The 20,467-nt window shown below is 42.3% G+C and overlaps 1 protein-coding gene across 2 annotated transcripts in view; it reads left to right on the forward strand.

The window, feature by feature from the left end:
• The window catches only part of LOC106905408 (protein TANC2-like), a 51,681-nt gene that overhangs the window by 13,678 nt on the left and 17,536 nt on the right, over positions 1-20,467 (forward strand). The window contains exons 4-6 of one of the 2 annotated variants that reach the window (XM_088007975.1): positions 9,417-9,556; positions 13,733-13,901; positions 14,694-15,011. In XM_088007975.1, coding sequence (XP_087864101.1) covers positions 9,417-9,556; positions 13,733-13,901; positions 14,694-15,011 — 627 coding nt within the window. The remainder of the gene's footprint in view (positions 1-9,416; positions 9,557-13,732; positions 13,902-14,693; positions 15,012-20,467) is intronic. The other variant, XM_088007976.1, reaches the window with a different exon arrangement.

Consider the following 20,467-nt stretch of genomic DNA (forward strand, 5'->3'; position numbering starts at 1 on the left):
AGGATTGCGCAACAGTTTTTTTTAAACACATATTTCCTCCAGATATATTTGGTATTTTCCACGCTTAATGCCACTCAACAGAGATGCGCTGTGTTGTGTCTACCACTAGGTGGTGTACGAGAATAGGATAGACTGAGGGAGAGAAGGAGAAGAAGAGATAAGATGGCGGAGAGGATGACCTGATGTTACTGTACTGCTGAGCGAGTTCTGAATAAACGCTGTTAAGAGTTCTTTGTCTACTTCAGCTTTTACCTTGTCCTGGCTTCCAAACATAACAATTGGCGACGATGACGTCTGTACCCATGCCTGCACCGTTCCTGCCCTGCAGTGGAGAACCTACGGTTCCGTTTTCCACGTGGCGGAAGATGTTCGAGAACTACTTAACGGCTATTCATGCTACTGGAAATTCCTGGTCTGACGCTAGACGCCGTGCTCTACTAATTCATGCACTTGGCTTCGAGGGACAACGTTTATTTTACACTTTGCCTAACGTCGGCACTTCATATAATGAGGCAATGACGGCGTTGGAACTACAGTTTGCACCGAAGGTGAACGTTGTTGTGGCAAGACATCAATTCCGACAGAGAATGCAAATGGCGGATGAGACTGTGCCTCAATACATGGCTGCTTTACGTGAGTTGGCTATAACATGTGATTATGGAACCATGGAAGATGAGATGCTACGGGATCAGCTTATTGAGAAGGCTTATGCCCCGGAGGTGAGAAACAGACTTTTATTGGAATCTTCACTTACGTTGGACACCGCTATTACGCTGGCGTGTCAAGTGGAACGTGCTCTTCAGTCGTCCAAACTCCTCAGTGGAGCTACTGCTGTTCACACGGTTGCCCAGCGCAGACTTACTCAACGTAAGGACAGAAACCGGCAAGCCGTTTCTAAAAATAGCCACACGCGCACCGCGCGGCAGACACAGCAGAGGGCGCGAGCCTGTTACCGCTGTGGATCGACAAATCACCTAGCGAATGCACGAGAGTGCCCTGCAGCCGCAGCAAAATGCAACAGCTGTGGTAAGACCGGACATTTTTCTAAAGTTTGCCGCTCAGCTAAACAAGTTGGAGAAGTAACGCCTGAAGTGGTTGTGCTCATGATGACCGCAAAGGACGTTAACACTACTGATAGACTGCTTTGCAAAGTAAACATTAAAGCTGCGTCAGGGGAGTTTACTGACTGTGAATTATTGATCGATACAGGATCATCAGTTTCTATCATACCAGAGACTCTGTACAACAGACATTTTCCTGAGAGTCCTCTAACTGCACCCCGTGTGAAATTAGTCACTTACTTGAAAGAGGACATTCCTGTAATAGGATGTTTGGAAGCTACAGTTACCCTTGACAACAATACTGCTCCTGCTTCTTTGTATGTGGTTCAAGGAGGATCTGCATTACTCGGAATGGACTTAATAAAAGCACTGAAGTGGACATTGAGCCATGATTCAAGCCATGCTCCACCTCCTGAACATGCTTCTTCTGCTGCACCCGTGTTGCTAACAAAAACAGACTCTTCTTCTATTGGCTGTGTTGCTGGGTTTGTGCACAAAGTTAAAGTACGTGAGGATGCAGTCCCAGTTCAGCAGAAACTACAACGCCTTCCATTTGCAGTACGAGAAGCTGTGTCAGAGGAACTAGATCTGCTCCTGAAGGAGGGCATTATCGAACACATTGATGCTTCTCCCTGGATTTCGCCTATTGTGGTAACAACAAGAAAAGAAGGCAGACTAAGACTATGTGTTGACTTAAGAGAACCTAATAAAGCCATTATTGCTGACAGTCATCCTTTGCCCCACATGGATGAGCTTTTAAGTGAGCTCAGGGGTGCCTCTGTTTTCTCCACCATAGATCTGGCATCTGCATACCACCAACTTTTACTACATGAGAATAGTCGGGACCTCACGGCTTTTATTACACACAAAGGACTTTTTCGTTACTGCCGTGTCCCCTACGGGTTGGCCTCTGCTCCATCTGCATTCCAAAAAATGATGGAAACTGTGCTTAAAGGTCTACCTGGTGTGCACAATTACTTGGATGATGTAATAGTTGCAGGATCTTCCCTACAGGAACATGACAGACGCCTGCGTGCTGTGCTCCAGCGTCTTACAGATGCAGGTCTGACACTGAACATGCAAAAATGTACATTTAGAGAGTCCAGCCTCAGATTTCTTGGACACATCATTTCCAAAGATGGCATTCTTCCTGATCCAGACCACAGTTCAGCTGTCCGTGATGCTCCACCGCCACATGATCTGCCATCTCTGCGCTCCTTCCTGGGTTTAATTTCCTGGTACAGTAAGTTCCTTCCCAATTTTGCTACTGTAGTGGAACCAATGCGGGCTGTACTAAGAGAAACTGCTGACTCTGGTTTCATATGGACTCGAGGGGCTGATCAAAGCTTTAAGGATCTGAAAGAGCTTTTACTGAAAAGTCCTGTTCTGGCTCTTTTTGACCCATCTCTCCCAACCATTGTCACCACAGATGCTTCAGACTACGGACTGGGTGGTGTGTTGACCCAAATACACCCAGATAATACTGAACGAACTGTTGCATTTGCATCTCGAACTCTGACCCCTACAGAACGGAAATACTCTACAGTGGAAAAAGAGGCTCTTGCTTGTGTGTGGGCTGTTGAAAAATGGAGGTCTTATGTCTGGGGCCGACGATTCATACTAAGAACTGATCATCAGGCACTGACAACACTACTCGCTACCAAAGGCATAGGGCGTGCTGGAATGAGAGTCGCACGCTGGTCTGCACGTCTACTGTGCTTCACCTATGATTTGGAATACAGGCCTGGATCACAAAACCAGGCTGCAGACTGTTTGTCACGGTTGCCACTCCCTATGGACTCTACTCCTGTAGATGAACCTGACATGGTTGCGTCCATTGTGTCAGCTCTGTCTGTAGCTGAGTTCACTTCTGCTTCCTCTCAATGTCATGAACTCACACTTCTTCGTGGACAGATAGAGAAGGGCTGGCCAAAATGCAAGAAGGATGTGGACCCTGTCTTAATACCATACTTCAATATCAGGAATGAACTTTCTGCATCTCAGGATCTGGTCATGAGAGGTGAACATCGATACATTGTTCCTGTTACTTTACGTGCTACTGTCATTCATCTGGCACATGAAACACATCAAGGTGTTCGCACAAAACAGAGACTTCGTGACCTGTACTGGTGGCCTCAGATGGACAAAATGGTTCAGTCTGTTATTTCTTCATGTACAACCTGCCAAATGAACGACAAATCTGCTCAAACTGCTCCTGCTCCTCTCCAACCCATTGAACTGCCTAACAGACCATGGGAGAAAGTGGCCCTGGATATTGTGGGTCCCTTTGAAACTGCTGTTTCTTCATGTAGATTTGCTATAACATTGGTGGACTATTACAGTAAATGGCCAGAGGTGGCGTTTTCTCACACTGTAACTACTGATGTTGTTATTGCATTTCTGCGCTCTATTTTCAGCAGAGAGGGGAACCCTGACTACATAGTCACTGATAATGGGCCGCAGTTTCTTTCCAGCTCTTTTGCAGATTTTCTCAGAGAAAGGGGAATATCTCATCTGCGTACAAGCGTGTACCATCCGCAGTGCAATGGTGCTGTCGAAAGGTGGAATAGAGTTCTTAAGGAGACAATCCTAACTGCTGAACACATGCAGAAAGACTGGAAGACTACAGTAACTGATTTCCTACAAAACTACAGAGCAACGCCACATAACACAACTGGAGTATCTCCATCAGAACTACTGCACAACAGGAGGATGAAAACAAAAGTGGACATCTTTCCAAGTCCAGAGAAAAGCAGAAAATGCACTACAGTCCAAGAAACAGTGAAACAGAAACAAGAGAAGTCTAAACAGTACACTGACAAGCGCCGTGGAGCAAAGACACCAACATTCAAACCTGGAGAAATGGTGAGGGTAAGAAGACCTGATCATGTTCGCAAAGGCTCATCAAGATTTACTCCACCGCTGTCTGTTGAAAAACAGATTGGAGGAAGTACTTATGTACTCAGTGACAATAAAATGTGGAATGCTGCCAGACTTTCACGCTATTCTGCAGCTATTCCATGTAAAATGACAAAACCAGAAAAGCATGACCCTGTGGTTCAAAGGAAAAGTGCTAGAACTGTTGCTAGACCTGCATGGTTCAAAGACTTTCAGCCAGGTTGAGGAAAAGGAATAAATGAAAACATAAATGATTGTGTTGCGTGTTTAGGGTTCAGGTGAACTAACTCTCATGTTACAAACTGGTTTCAAATACCTGGATTTTATATTACATTTGGTAATTCTGTCCCATAGTAACTTCAAGTGTTAGAGTTATAAAGTACAGGGTTGCTGAATATATTTGTTTGGTTTTGTGTACTTAAGTAATTACCCTGTTTTCATTTCAGCTAAGCTTATACTTGTGACATACAAACCGTTAAATGAGGTGGATGTTCAGTCATATGTTAAATGGATACATGCAATCTTTTCAAGTAAGGGGGGAATGTTGTGTCTACCACTAGGTGGTGTACGAGAATAGGATAGACTGAGGGAGAGAAGGAGAAGAAGAGATAAGATGGCGGAGAGGATGACCTGATGTTACTGTACTGCTGAGCGAGTTCTGAATAAACGCTGTTAAGAGTTCTTTGTCTACTTCAGCTTTTACCTTGTCCTGGCTTCCAAACATAACACGCTGGTTAACGAATTCAACATAAAGACAGGCGAATATTACACAAGCCTAGTTTATGAACTTTACCTAGTGCTAACATTAGCTAGCACAATATGCTACCGGGGATCACGGCAGACAAAATATGTGACTGTCGTCATAAGTTGAGTAAGATTTCTTCTTTGAAACAGGGTGGACACTTTAGAAGCTGCTAAACGGTGTAATTTTGTGAAGATTACTTACCATTCACATTCTGTGTCCCGTCACCGAAGCCCTGCAGTTCGGGACGGAGTTCTGAGATCTCAGGGAGTCATCCGCTTTAGTCAGCGCTAACCAATCGGAACACGTCTTACATCGCTCGTCCTTAAGCCCCGCCCAGAATGTTCATGTAAGCTTCCCCAAAGCAAATAAAGTTGTATAAGCAAGAAAACGAATTCAACCAAACACTTAGAAAAAGTTTCAACCAAAAAAAAGCGACTCAACCAAAAAAAAAAGTTTCAACCAAAAAAAAAAGTTTCAACCAAAAAAAAGAGACTCAACCAAAAACAAAAAAAAAAGTTTAAAAAAAAAACTTAGTGATTTTTGCTTTGACATGATTTTCTTTTTGATTGAATAATTGTGAAACAAATCTAACTCCATAGAATTGCCTAGGCGCACATTGAAATGTGGCTGGAGGAAGCTGGAATAGAACCTTTAATTGGAAGGTGCCTGTTCTTCCCACTGATCCAAGTGATTTGCAAAGCTGTTCCACAGGTGACACTTTCACAGAATCTTTATTACAACATACTGTGCAACTAGTGATGTGCAATATGGCATAAAATTCATATCAAAACATATATTGTGTTGGGTGGCGGTAGCGATATATATGTCTTGATATAATTTATATAAAACTTACAATAGAAAAAAAAATCACATACTAATTGAGTAGAAAGTATATATTTGTATGCATAAGAACTCATTTAATGCTTGTTTTTGTGGATGTTATTTGTATGTAACATTTGTAACTGTTTTAAGTTGCTGCCCATCACTGCCTTAAAAAAATCAAATTTTAAGGGAGTGTTGTGATCTGTGTTTTTCTGTGTAGTTTATGTTGAGATTTCCTGTGTTAATCATTATCCTGTTCCCTGTGAGTCTCTGTCTCTGCGTCTTCCCCGTTGATTGTCTCCCAGGTGTGTCTCGTCCCCTTGATTACCCCATGTGTATTTAAGTCCACCTGTTGTCTGTCTCTTGTCAGATCCTCGTCGTTAGCGTGATTGGTCACACGGTATAGTTGAGTTTCCTTAGTAGAACTGTGAAGTCCTGAGGTTACTTGTTTTCAGTCTACAGTCTTTATATCAGTTGCTACCTGTGTTAGCTGTATGTTAATTTGCTGCCATGCTGCCTGTTCTGGACTGTTACGAGCATCATTATTATTCTTAAATTCATCATCACCTTCACTATAACCTGGGTTCTGTGCGCCTCTCACCACCACCAACCACACCCCATGACAGGGAGACCTGGCAGTGATAGGCAGCAGCATAATCTGAGTGGTGTCCACCTGATTAAATCAAAGTTAAATAAAAAATATATCTCTATAGAAACACAGTAACTTTAATGTAATGATGTCTGCATCAAACCTGATTTTTTTTTCTCCAGTGTTCTGACTGGAACTTGTATTCAGCTGCAATGCTGGTGTTCAAGCCCATGCTTCATTTAAGGTGGTAAAAACAAAATGCTTGTATTTCTTCTCTTCCACACATTTTGCAGATTAATTTTTTTCTGCTCCTGATTTCACTGTTTAACACTTGAGTGTTCAAGCCTCCAAGCGGTCCTAAGAGATGGGGTCATTTAAACCGCACAAATTTTTTTATTCTGTCCACGATCCAGTGGGGTTGCATTTGTGCACTTTTATGAGGTTTACTTTTTGTGGTTTTGGAAAGGCCATCAACCTGCCCCACGACGGTTCGCTGCTGTCCTACCGTGACATTTGCTGTGCTCCTTCTAAGCATTACAATAAGACGGCAGGAAGGCTAAGAAACAGTGTCCAATTGGACTCAGTAGACCTTACCTTGTGCACGTAATGGGTAACAGAGTGGCTAGATAATGAATAATTTCTAAGTGCTGTAAAGGACCATACACATCTATGGCATCAGATTTGCATAAGAAAAATCATCTCCTATTATTTTCTATGAAACAGCACACACCATCAACATCTGGTTCTTTCTGAACTGAGTATTTCTACACTGAACAGAGATTAGGACCGTCTTGTGATTAGACCACAATAAAAAGAGCATTAAACAGCAAATGTGAATTTTTTTTTAACATTGATAAGATTCTTTACAACACAATTTGATTTCTGAGAACCTCTACTCTATTAAAAAGAAAACAATATGAAAATAGAGATTCCAGAAATATTTTGTAACGCTTGTAGTTGTCATGAACCCGTTAAACATGTGTCATATCATGTCATCTTATTCTGTCTTTTGGAGCTGGGTGCATTTTTGCATTTATGGACTCCACATCTGCCACAGAAACATTTATGAACAATGGAGAACATATTTTAAAAGAAGCACTTGACAGGTCAATAAAGTTAGAAATATCAAAGGCAGGAGGGCACAAGAAGGATAGTAAAAGAAGAAGAGAAGAAAAAACAAGGAAAATAGAAAAAAAAGATTTTAAAAAGATTACAGTATGGGAGTATAACAAACAAAAATAGGTAACCGAAAAGAGAAGAAAAAGAGAATGAGAGACATACAGAAGAGTGGGAATGAATGAAGTAAAACCTGAATGAGGGATTAGAGAGCTGGAAAAGTTAAACAGAAATGGAAAAGTCTGACTTTCTTGGGTCTGATCTGTTTATTTCTTTTTTCTTCTAAAAAAAATCTCCACCCTGTCATTGACTGACCACACACACAAACCCTTCCATGAGTGTGTACACACATGTTTGCATGACTATCTTTGTGGGTACTTTCCATTGACCATTCATTTCTACAGCCTAAACCTAACCCTTATCCTAACCCTTCCAAACTCAATTCACACCTTAGTCCTAAATCTAACCCCTGACCCAAAAACAGCATTTCCCCTTGTGGAGACCAGGCTTCTGTCCCCACAAGGTATTACAGACAAACACACATCCACATACACACACACACACACACACACCTGCCCTCGGGTCTGCATGAAACTTTTTTTATGAACATTTTCACTCCTTTTTACCGGGCAGCAGCAGCTAACCTGAACTCTTCCTCAGTATGTCCCTGGTCTCTCTCATAATCATCCTCTGACGATAATAAAGCCCCTGAATTGCTAATTCTCCCTCCTTCTCCGCTACTGAATCTGCTCCAGCGGTCAAAGTTTGTGTGGTAAACATATCTGTTTGTTTGACACATTTTTCTGAATGGGCTATTTGTGCTTTTTAGTTTTTGTCGTAGTTTTTCTGACCAGCTCCGTCTCGTATCCTCTCACTTTTCTCGGACTCCGGTTAACCGTGAAATGGCTCCATTTATAGCCTTAGAGGGGAGGGGCGGGCCAAGGAGAACCGAGGGATTTCATTGGATAAGCCCAATGTCCGTCAATAAAATCAACCAATGCGCTGTCGCGGTCGATAAAAATTATATTTAATATACTTTTTTTGTTAAATTATCACAGCGTAGGGCCACCAGGCATGGACAGTAAATGCATCAGTCTGTAGTCCAGATGGTCAGTCCTCCCCTGGACAGAAGTTCAAACTCAAACTGAATGCAGCTTTTTAAATTTTTTTATTTTTTTTTGTCTTTAAATTGCCAACCCACCACACTGGCGGGTGCGTTGCTCCAATTTACACGCCACTTCATACTTTTACCCGCATTTGGCCAGCGGCGGGTGATAATTTCCACCCCTCATTGAAACACAGTTACTGATCCCTGAATCTGAACACAACTGTTTAGTCCCAGACCTCTAAGGTCCCTTCACTTTTAGCATGTGACGTTCCTCTTACTTTGCCCACTGAAAGTAACAAATCTGCTACATTTTTTAAAATCCCAAGCAGTGGGATTTTTTAAAATCCCACTGCTTATAAATAATTTTTTTAAAGATGTTTTTTGTCTCTAGTGGCCTTTATTTGATAGTTAATTGACAGGAAAGTGGGTAATGAGAGAAGGGGGAAGACATGCAGCAAAGGTCACCAAGGCCGGGAATCAAACCTGCTGCGACAGCTGCGTCGAGGACTGAGGCCTCCATATGTGGGTTGTCCTTAACCCCTGCGCCACCACAGCACACCATATTGAGCGATTTTTAACCCAATTCTTCTAGCTCCAGTAATCTCCTGAGATGTTTTCTGTTTAATGACCTTTAATTTGAATTTCATTAAGCACATTGATCTTGTTTCTACAACAGAGTATGTATTCCAACAGGGTAAGTTAAGAAGTCAGTGTATTAGTTGGGATTAAATGACTTGTCCTCAACCGAAACAAAATAATTAAGCCTTATTTAGCTGGATGCTGTGGAGAGGCAGTGACTATGTTTTATTCTTGCCAAGCTATTTTTAGACTAAAAAGGAATGATTTCATTAAAGCTTATGAGGAAGGAAAGACTTAATATATAAAAAAATATCTGTGGCATCTACAACTGGTGGAAATAGAATGGCAGTGGTTAAACCATATTGATTTGTCTCCAAGAGGTTGGAGGCTTGGGGTAAGAGAGGATTTTTAACAACAGAAATCACATAATTCTTTTCTGATTTTTGTACAAATGAATGAGAAACCATTTCCCCTCCTCTGCTCTCTATTGCTCCTCAGATGAGGCAGAGGAGTTGGGACCACCACCTTCTGTAGACGAAGCGGCTGATGCTTTGAGGACCCAGCTGGGCTTCCTCCTTGGGGAGAAGGTCACAGTTGGAGAGTCATGTTTACCTTATCACAGCCCAAATGATGGACAGGTATGTATCTAACCCCAAATGTTCCCTTTCACATATTGTCATAATATTGGTATTAGTTTGACCCATGCAGTTATGGTCACAGAAAACCAAAAAAGATTTAAAGATTAATTTACAACAGAAATGAAATGTGCAAAGATGATGACTGGCTGAAGGTCAGGTCCAAGACCAGGGGAGGACTTAGGAGGATTGGAGCACTGAAGAGAGGTGAGTGCACAAATGAGGTTTAACAGGAAAAATACAGATGACACCTACTTGTGTGGAAGACGGTAGTTCGTCAGGAAGAGGTGAGTGAGATCTGTATGAGAGTCTGACGGGGGTTTGTTTGCTTTGATGTCCAGGAACATGATGGGGGCAGAACAGGTTCAAACAAAACACCAGTGAAGCTGGATGAGGGGAGCTTGAGGCTGCAGGTCAGAATAGAAGAGATCTGAGGAATAACTGAAGATTTGCAGGTTGCTGACAGAGCTGGTGAATGATCTGAAATGAGATCCAAAGTTACGTCCGGGAAGCCTTGAAAAGGGAAACACAGAGGAGATAAGTATGATGAATAATACAAACGAGAGAACCACTGGAGCATTGAGGGGCTAGGAGTTACCACACTGGCTAACGTTCTAGTGTTGAAGGACTGGCAGTAGACTCCTCTTAAGCACCATCAATGAGGGTCGATGATTTGCAGGTGTGCGAAAACACACTTGCAGCAGCCAACACTGCCAACCATGCTCCTTAGCCCCTTCTGATGGAGAACTCAAAGAACTGACAGGCGTATGAACACAGATCCCAATGTCACCCTTCTCCCTCAATGGGACTCCTCCTGGCTGTCCAGAAGATGTGGATGGAACGAGAGATAACACAGATATGTTAGGGTTAACACAGACTGGAAAGGAGATAGAGATGAACAGCTGTGAGACTGATGACAGATTTGATGACATAAGGGTCGGTGTAGCATGGAACAAGTTTCTTGGAGACACACTTGAAGTGAATGTCACAGGAGGAAAGCCAAACCTTCTGTCCAAGTGAGTACTGGGTGTGTTTACATGCAACGAAGCAGTGGTTTTGTTCAGTTGTATGGTTTATAAATTGTGTATGACCGTTGGACTGGATATGGTAACCTGAGGTGAGAAACTTTGCCACTGAGAGCAAGGCAAAACTGAGAAATTAACTGGGGGCCACAGTCAGACAGAACTTCAACAGGGATGCCGTGGAGACAGAAGATGTGCTTAGTTGTGAGGTGTGACAGTCTGACTGAAATTTTCTGAAGTAAATAATATGACATGCTTTGGAAAATATGTTAATTATGGTTAGAGTGGTGGTCATACCCTTATATGGAGGCAGTCCAGTGACAAAATTTAGAGTGATATGAGACAAACAACGTAGGAATTGAAGTCCAGTGGGAGGACAATGTCAGGGTTTATTATGAGATTATGAACATCTCATAATAATGAGATGTTGGGTATCCATTATACCATAATGGATATTATGGTATACCAATAATAAACCCAGGTGAGTATGTATTCTTTGATGTCCTTATGCATTGAAAGCCACCTGAAATGGTGAGAAATGAGGGGAGTGGTTCTACTGGTGCCAGGGTGAGCAAAAAACTTAATGGAATACAACCAGTGAATGAAACGGGAATGGATTGAGATAGGGATGAAATTTCTGTTTGGTGGGCCATTATAGAGGTCTGGTTCATTCTGGAGTGCTTGGTTTGCCATGTCCACAATCATCATCATCAGTACTTGAGCTTTGGGAAAGAGGCTCAACTACTTGAGTGACTTTCCCAACACTGGGGTCAGTGTTGATGAGACTGAAGGTTTATGAAATTCATATTTCTTGGCTCTGACATAAAGACAGCTCTGAAGAAGGTGTTGAAGGACCAGGCGATATGTCTTTAGTGGTATTCAGGGTTCCGGCAGTAGATGAGGATGTCATCAAGATAGACAAAAAAAAAAAAGATGTTCAGAAAGTCACAAAGGAGATTATCGATGAGGGCTTGAAAGACAGCAGGGGCACTGCAGAGACCAAAAGGTATTTGAAATGACCAATAAGAGTTTTGAAAACTGTTTTTCATTCATCTCCCTGGCAAACAAGATAGTAGATACTGTGGAGGTCTTGTTTAGAAAACATGGTAGTTTCTTGTACTGGTTCGAATAATGAGATGAGAAAAAAATAATTTTTATTTCTACTGATTTGATTCAAATCTTTGTAGTCTATGCAGGGTTGGAGGGAGCTGTCTTTGCTAACAAAGAAAAAACCTCCCCCCAATGGTGAAGATAATATATCCAATGATTAGTGATTCCTTTCTCTATGGCTTGGTGTTTAGGATGGGAGATGTTGAAGAGACAGTGTCCCCGGGAGTAGATCCAAGGCGCAGTCATATGGGTGATGAGGTGATAATGACGAGGCTTTATGCTTTATCTTTGCTGAAAACTTGTTTTAGGTCATGGTATTTGGATGATGTTGTGGTGTATAGCCAGTTCTGGGAGGACCATTTGATACACCTACAGGAGGTTCTACACTGAATCAAACTGGCTTGACTGACTGTTAACCCCAAGAAGTGTACTGTAGCCCATAGAGAGGTGGAGTACTCTGGTTTTTGTCATTGGTTTTGGAAAGATAATGCCTCAAATGGGGAAGGTGGACGCTTATCAGTTCCAACCACAAAGAAAAAGGTGAGAGGATTTCTGGGTATGGTGGGCCTGTACTGGAAATTCAAACCTTCTTTTGCAGAGCAATCGGTACTGAACCACCAAACAAAGGGTGCGGCGCCCAACAATGTGTGCTGGACAGAAGAGTATGATTGAGCATTCAAAGACCTCAATTAGGCAGTATGTACTCATCCAGTTTTACACACCCTAGACTTCAGTAAGCCACTCATCTTGCAAGCAAATGCTTCAGGAGTGGGTTTTGGAGTAGTCCTTCAACAAGAGGTGGATGGTGAAAGAAGGCCTGTGGTGTTTCTGAGTTGGAAGCTGCTTGACAAGGAAACAAGATATTCAGTCGTGGAAATAGTGCTTGGCCATGAAGTGGGCTATCAAGACCCTCAGGTATTATCCCTCAGGGACGTCACTTCATCCTAGAAACTGACCATTGTGCCCTCCAGTGGTTAAGATGAATGAGGGATGCCAATGTTTGCATCGTCACTGCAGCCCTTTGACTTCACAGTCCAGTACAAGCCAGGGAAGTACAATGTGGTTGCTGACTGTTTATCTAGAATAGCAGAGGACAGAGGTACTGTGCTCTTAAGAGAGGAGGGAAGAAATGTAGTGAAGAGATCTTCATTACTGGAGCTATTTTTACTGAAGTAACTGTGTAGCACTTTAAAAGCACTTTTTGCACTTTATTAAAACTAGCACTTTATTTAGCACTGCACTTTAAGCATAGATTTGTGCATCAATAGCAATTTGCACACAAGAAGTTTTAACTGTATTTATTGAGTATTTGTAGTGATTAGTATGCAGAATTTTGTTCTGAGCTGTGCACAGATGCTTCTCATTGAGAAGTGAGGTGGTTGCCTGTGAAGGGAAGATAATTGTTACTCGGACCAAGGACCTACTGGTTTGTAAAATTTGAGCAAATGTTTGCCATAATATGTAAAGTGTGGAGGTGCTAGGATGGAGTGACTCTCTTGTCTTTTCTGTGTCCTCTCCAGGGTGTTTGGACAAATACTTCCCTGGGTTCTAGACACCATTTATAAGTTCTGGGAGAGGCCATGGAAAATTGGGGGGTGGGGAATTGTTTGTGGGTTTTGTTATGGTGTAAGCCTAAAACAAAATATTTATAAAAAGTAAATAGAAATGTGTTTGTATTTGGTAAAAAAGTATTTTATTTATTTATATAGGTACAATAGGAATATAATAAATTGGTAAATTGAGATCCCCTGTGATTTAAAAGTGGTTTGATCCTTCACAGCTGGGACTATTTAAGGCTGCAATTGCACCTGTGTTTTTTTTTTATTCTTGATGCTGTGTTTTGGAAGAATAAACCATTGCTGTTTCCACCTTATTCTGCCTCGACTTTCATCTCCACTATAAATCCAGCCACAAAAGTCCATCTTGCTACATGGACACTGATCCCAACATATATGTGGTATAAGGCTTCACAGCCTTATACCACTATGAGGCGAATTATTGTTGTGAAATAATATACATATTGGTCAGTGTCTTTTCTTCCCCACAGATAATGTCTCCTTCCTCCAGTCTGGCAAGCAGTAACTCCTCCCCCTGCACCACTCCACAGCCTCACACTGGGGTGGAGGGTAACAATAACGGCAAACATGCCTCCTTTTACCATGCCTCTGTCACCTCCCCTTCCTCCACACTGGGAAGCAGAGACAGCGGAATCATAGGTGAGACATAAAAGGATGACTCCTGGAGCATCACCTGTAGCAGATGAACTACTCATTTTGAGAATCTCTGTAGTATGCAAATTGTAGTCTGCACAATCTCCATTTATGCATGAAATAGGAGTTGGAAGTCATTTTGGAGAGAGTGGGGTGCATTCTTCAATGTTTCATATCAAACAAAACTATTGTTTCTTAGCTTCTACCGCTCTTTGATAGGCCAGCAGAGCCAATGGTGATAAAGGCGTAAACAGAACAACACTTAATTAAAACCGTTTTATATGACTAACAAGCATGCTCTGTAAGGACAAATAAACAATCATTCCCCCAGTTAAACAGATCAAAAATAAACTGTTCTTATTTTATACATGTCAGTGACCTATCCATCCATCCACTGGTTTTACCCACGTATCCTTGCAGGGGAGCTGGTGCCTATCTTCAGTGGTCATTAGGCAAGAGAGTAGGTACATCCTAGCCAGGTTGCTCAATACAGAAACACACAGGACAACAAAGATGTACACTAAGGCCTAATGGGAATTTAGACACTGTGGGAGTAAGGCGGAGTACTCATGACCTCATTCAGTCAACTAAACTAATATGTGTGTAACTTTTTTATATAATTGAAAAGTTTTTTTCACTTCTCAATTATATGAAGTGTCACATAAATTGGCCTGTCACATAAAATCCCTACGAAAGACATTCAAATTTGTGACATAATAAGAAAAGTTCATGAAAACTTTTACAAGACTTTGTGCTAAAGGAATTACTGTTTTAATGTTTTCCCGTACATTTTTCCAGCCATGCTGACCAGCTATTCTGCTGACTCTGCTTCAGAGCGGGAGGACGGCACCAAGTGTTACCACAGTTACCACGGCAGCAACCTCAACATCTGGGAGCAGGAAGGCCAGCCAGTAGTGCCGTCCACTTCGTCCTCGAGCATGAGATCCACAAGTTGCGCTAACGGCAGCTCGACATACAGGATAGAGGACAACCTGTACGCCTCTACCAACAGCCTGAACAAGCTCCACCCAAACCGAGGATCCAGCTGTTCACGCTCTTCTGGATCCACCCACTCCATAGCTCTCAACCTCATTCAACGTCCCAATTCAGTCGCTGGTAAGATGACAGTGTGTTGTAGTGTGTTCATGCACACATGCATACGCATCCCCCTTCCTCACACACACACACACACACACACACACACACACACACACACACACACACACACACACACACACACACACACACACAGGAAGGAACTTCATCACTTTTTCTCACAGTCAGCAAAATACTACAGTTACCAGTTGCTTTCAAAACAAGATTCTTTTTGTTAGATATACTTATCAGAACTGTGAAGTAAAGAGGATCATTATGTGTCATTTTTAAAGCTTGAACCTAAAATCAGAAGGCTCAGATCTGAGTGACATTGTTTGTGCAGCACAGTCACAACAAATTCTCCCTCTTGTCTTTTCCTCTAGAGCAGGGGTCTCAAACTCCAGTCCTCAAGGGCCGCTGTCCTGCAGTGTTTAGATGTGCCACAGGTAAAAAACAGTGGAAGGAAATGGTTTAATTACCTCCTCCTTGTGTAGATCAGTTCTCCAGAGCCTTGCTAATGACCTAATTATTCTATTCAGGTGTGGTGCACCAGAGGCACATCTAAAAGTTGCAGGACAGAGGCCCTCGAGGACTGGAGTTTGAGACCCCTGCTCTAGAGCAAAGGAAGGAAATGACATTTGTACCATTTCTCTGATTCATGTCTGCAGGCGACAAGGCACAAACAGTTCTCAGATTGTGCAAAGTGTACAGCCTTTAGACAGTAGGTAGGCTGATTGGAGAAAATATGTGGTTTCTGTTTCCAGACACTATTACTTATTGCATTTTCTGAAAACTAAACATTCACATTTCTAATAATAATGTAAATTTTTCTTTGATGCACAAAGTTAGTTGCAAAAGTATTCATATCCCTTGATCTTTACAGCCACAAACTTCAATGTATTCTATTAAGTTACTGCATGGTAGACCATCACAAAGTAGTATAGTAAATATAAAGTATAGGGGGAAAGACATATTGTTTTTTAAATATTTTAAGATTATTATTTTTGCCCCCTTTACTTCAGCAGGCCTAAAATAAAACACAGTTCAAACTGTTTTGCAGTACCCTCCCATACATGTCTGCCTTTGCTGACAGACCAGAGTTGCAAAGAATCAGTCAAGAGATACAGCAAAGAGGTCTGTCTCAACACTGGTGGAGTTGCAGAATTTCACAGCTCAGGTGGAAGAATCTGGTCACATGACAACTAGGAGCAATGCTTCCAGAAAATCTGACCTTTATGTAAGAATGACAAGAGGAAAGGCATCATTTGATGTAATCCATAAGAAGCCCTCTTTCTAGCTTACCACAGACCATCCAGTGCTCTCACGAAAAATCTCTAAACAGGCAATTTGATTGAACAAAGTTGAACTTGCATGCAAAACACAGTGTGTGGTGTAAAACAAAAACTGAACTTCACCCTGAACACACTGTCCCACCTGTTGATGTAGATGTGGGGATGCTTTTTATCATTGATGACAGAATTGAAGATGGACAGAGCTAAATACAGGCCAATCCTGGAAGATCATCTGTTTGAGGCGCCAGGACTACGACCCTGAACTTACAGCTATAATGGAATGTATTGGATCAAAGCAGATTTATGTGCTACAACAGGGGTGGGCAATCCTGGTTCTCCAGGCCTAGTGTCCTGCAACTCTTAGATGTCCCCCTGGTTCAACACACTTGAATCCAATAGCTGGATTCAAGCTACAATCAAAAAAATGATTTTTTTAACAAAAGAATATCATGTACTTTTAACACAGTAATGTCATGTCTCAAATGAAAACATGATAAAATCATGTTGGATAAACAAGAAATTCAATAACTTAACTTTTTAAAGATTTTTTTGGCTCTAGTGGCCTTTGATAGTTAATTGACAGGAAAGTGGGTAATGAGAGAAGGGGGAAGACATGCAAAAAGGTCACCAAGGCCGGGAATCGAACCTGCGACAGCTGCGTCGAAGACTAAGGCCTCCATATGTGGGTTATCCTTAACCCCTGCGCCACCACAACACACCCACAACTTAACTTTTATGAAATTTAATCATGTTGAGATAACATGATTTATTTTCGTCAGACTGATCTTATGCTGAAGACGACTTGCGAGATCATGGAAGATGACGCAAAATCATGGGAAATCACACCAGACCACACGAGATAATCGTTTTGCGTGCCGGGTTAGCCATAAGCAACTCTAAATAGGTGGGTTTTAAGTTGAGATTTAAAGGCACTCAGTGTTTCAGATGTTTTACAGTTTTCTGGAAGTTTGTTCCAAATCTGTGGTGCATAGAAACTGAATGCTGCTTCTCCTCGTTTGGTTCTGGTTCTGGGGATGCAGAGCAGAACCAGAACCAGAAGATCTGAGGGGTCTAGACGGTTGGTACAGCAATAACAGAACTTTAATGTATTGTGGTGCTAAACCGTTCAGTGATTTATAAACTAACAACAGTATTTTAAAGTCTATTCTTTGAGCTACAGGGAGCCAGTGTAGGGACTTTAAAACTGGTGTTATGTGCTCTATCTTCCTGGTTTTAGTGAGAACACCAGCAGCAGCGTTCTGGATCAGCTGCAGCTGGAGGATTGATTTATTAGTCAGACCTGTGAAGACGCTGTTGCAGTAATCAATCCGGCTGAAGATAAACGCATGGATGAGTTTCTCTAGATCGTGCTGAGACATTAGTCCTCTAATCCTGGAGATGTTCTTCAGGTGATAGAAGGCCGACTTTGTGACTGTCTTAATGTGGCTCTGAAGGTTCAGGTCAGAGTCCATCACTACTCCCAGGTTTCGGGCTGATCGCTGGTTTTCAGTTGTAATAACTGAAGCTGTGCATTGATTCTAGTTCGCTCCTCTTTAGGTCCAAAGATAATAACTTCAGTTTTGTTTCTCTTCAGCTGGAGAAAGTTTTGGCACATCCACACATTTATCTGTTCTAAGCATCTGTTCAGTGATTGGATGGGGTCAAAGGTCACCTGGTGACATCGTGATGTAGAGCTGTATATCATCCGCGTAGTTAGGGTAGCTGATCTTATTTCCTGTTATAACCTGAGCCAGTGGGAGCATATAAATATTGAAAAGAAGGGGTCCTAGGATTGAACCTTGGGGTACGCCACATGTAACCTTTGACCTCTCTGATGAGAAGTTTCCGATTGAAACAAAGAAATCCCTGTTCTTTATGTAAGATTCAAACCAGTTGAGCACTGGACCGGAGAGTCCGACCCTCCAGTCGATTCAGTAAAATATCATGGTCAACAGTGTCGAAAGCTGCACTGAGGTCAAACAGAACCAGCACTGTGGTTCTCCCATAGTCTGTATTTATATGAATATCACTGAACACTTTTACAAGGGCCGTCTCCGTGCTGTGGTGAGCATGAAAACCAGACTGGAAGGAGTCAAAGCAATTCATTATTGTTAGGAAGCTATTTATTTGTTTAAAAAATGCTTTTTCAATAAATTTGCTGATGAATGGGAGGTTGGAGATCGGCCTGTAATTCTGCAGTAGTGATTTGTCCAGATTGTTCTTTTTTATCAGTGGTTTGATAACTGCTGTTTTCAAGGCCTGGGGGAAAACACCTGAAGAGAGCGATGAGTTACTATTTGGAACAGATCATTAGCAACGACAGGCAGGACTTTCTTAAAGAAATGTGTGGGTAGGACATCCAGACAGCAGGAACTGGAGCTTAATTGACTCATAATTTCTTCTAGGGTTTTATAATGCATTGATGCACCTTTGTTCAAGATGGCGGCGCCTGGTTTGGTAGGAGTAGTTACGGCTTTCTTTATTCACACAATACTGATGAGTAATCTCAATCTTTCTGGCAACGGTCGATCACAAGCGGACTCTTATTTATACGGGACTGAATTGTCATTCTCAAATAAAACAAAAATAATGCAAGCCCTCAAGCACTTTGGATTTGGCAGGCATGTCCTGGCAGCCACATTCATTTATCCGCAACTCCTCAGCCCGACACCATCTCAATCCAAAACTGCATTAAAACCACGGCAAACTATCGCTTTCATCATCGCCGTTTGCTTGCTTCTATCTGGGGACATCCACCAGTGTCCAGGCCCGCTAAACCTTTCATCAGAAGTGAGCTACCATCACGGCGACTCTACCCCGAACAGGAGCATCAACGATAACTTACAGGTATTTTCTTATTATACACACTACACTGCCTTGCAACATCCTCACCTCCATTCTTGTGCTCTTCCTGTGACTGGATTGAACGAGGACATCAGCGGGACGGGGTCTTTGGAGTCCAGGAGCAGCGCGTCTTCCTGGTTTAAGCCGAGGATGGCTCCGTTGGCCCCCCTGCACCTCCACTCTGCGTGGGCACGGCATCTCCACACCGCTCCGGCTGGCCCCTGGTTTCAGAGGCCGAACCGCCATCGATCCCAATCTTCCCACGGTCTGTCATTACCCCACGAACACCGACAAGATTTGACTAGCTTCATTACCGGCTCATATTACATCCACCGGCTACATTCCCGTGGTGAACATTCAACATGTCATCGGTTACGTCATCGGAAGACGACCAACACAAGAGACAATAAAGGAAAGCAGCGGCGACAGGGAAGACGCGGGGTGGATTTTCGTCTACTTCGCACCTTCCCAAAGGCTAAGCCCAACTCCAAATTAAAAATAGAACTATTCAATACTCAATCACTCTGCAATAAAACCACTTTTATTTTTGATCACATATGTGATAAAAAAGTGGACATATTGTGTCTTACTGAAACCTGGCACAAACCTAGTTCATATATGGCACTAAATGAAGCTTGTCCACCAGGTTATACATATCTGGAGAAAGCTAGGACCACTGGCCGTGGTGGAGGGTTGGCCGTTTTCCATCGCAGGGATTTACCTGTAACCCCCCTCCCACTACCGGAGCTGACAACATTTGAGAGCCTTCTTTTCAATTGTAAATTGCAAAAAGAGACAATTTTGATACTCCTCATTTACCGCCCACCTAAACTCAACACTGGATTTATTATGGAACTGCAAGATCTCCTGACATCACTTTGTGCCACATCCCATAATACGCTTATTCTGGGGGACTTCAATATTCATGTTCACTCGTCTAATAACCGCCCTGCTGCAGAATTTCTTGAACTCCTGGACTGCCTACATCTCACACAACACGTTTCAGTACCTACACACACAAAAGGTCACACTTTGGATTTGGTAATCACGGACAACGCCCCCATTTCCAATCTGCAAGTTGAAGACTTGGGGGTGTCTGATCATAAATTAATTTCCATGACTTTGCCATTAACAAAGACATATATGCAAACAAAACGTCAAATTCAATTCAGAAGTGTAAAGACAATAGATCTGACCCTTTTCAACAAGGATATTCAGGATATTTCACTAACTACAAAATTCACCTCTGTCAATGATTATGTCAACCACTATAATTCCAGTCTTCGCAGTATTCTTGATACTCATGCACCGGTTAAAACTCGGACAGTTACCTTCTCCAGA

The sequence above is a fragment of the Poecilia mexicana genome, unplaced genomic scaffold (assembly GCF_051168715.1).
Source record: "Poecilia mexicana isolate PSO_F unplaced genomic scaffold, ASM5116871v1 scaffold_8, whole genome shotgun sequence".
NCBI lineage: Eukaryota > Metazoa > Chordata > Actinopteri > Cyprinodontiformes > Poeciliidae > Poecilia > Poecilia mexicana.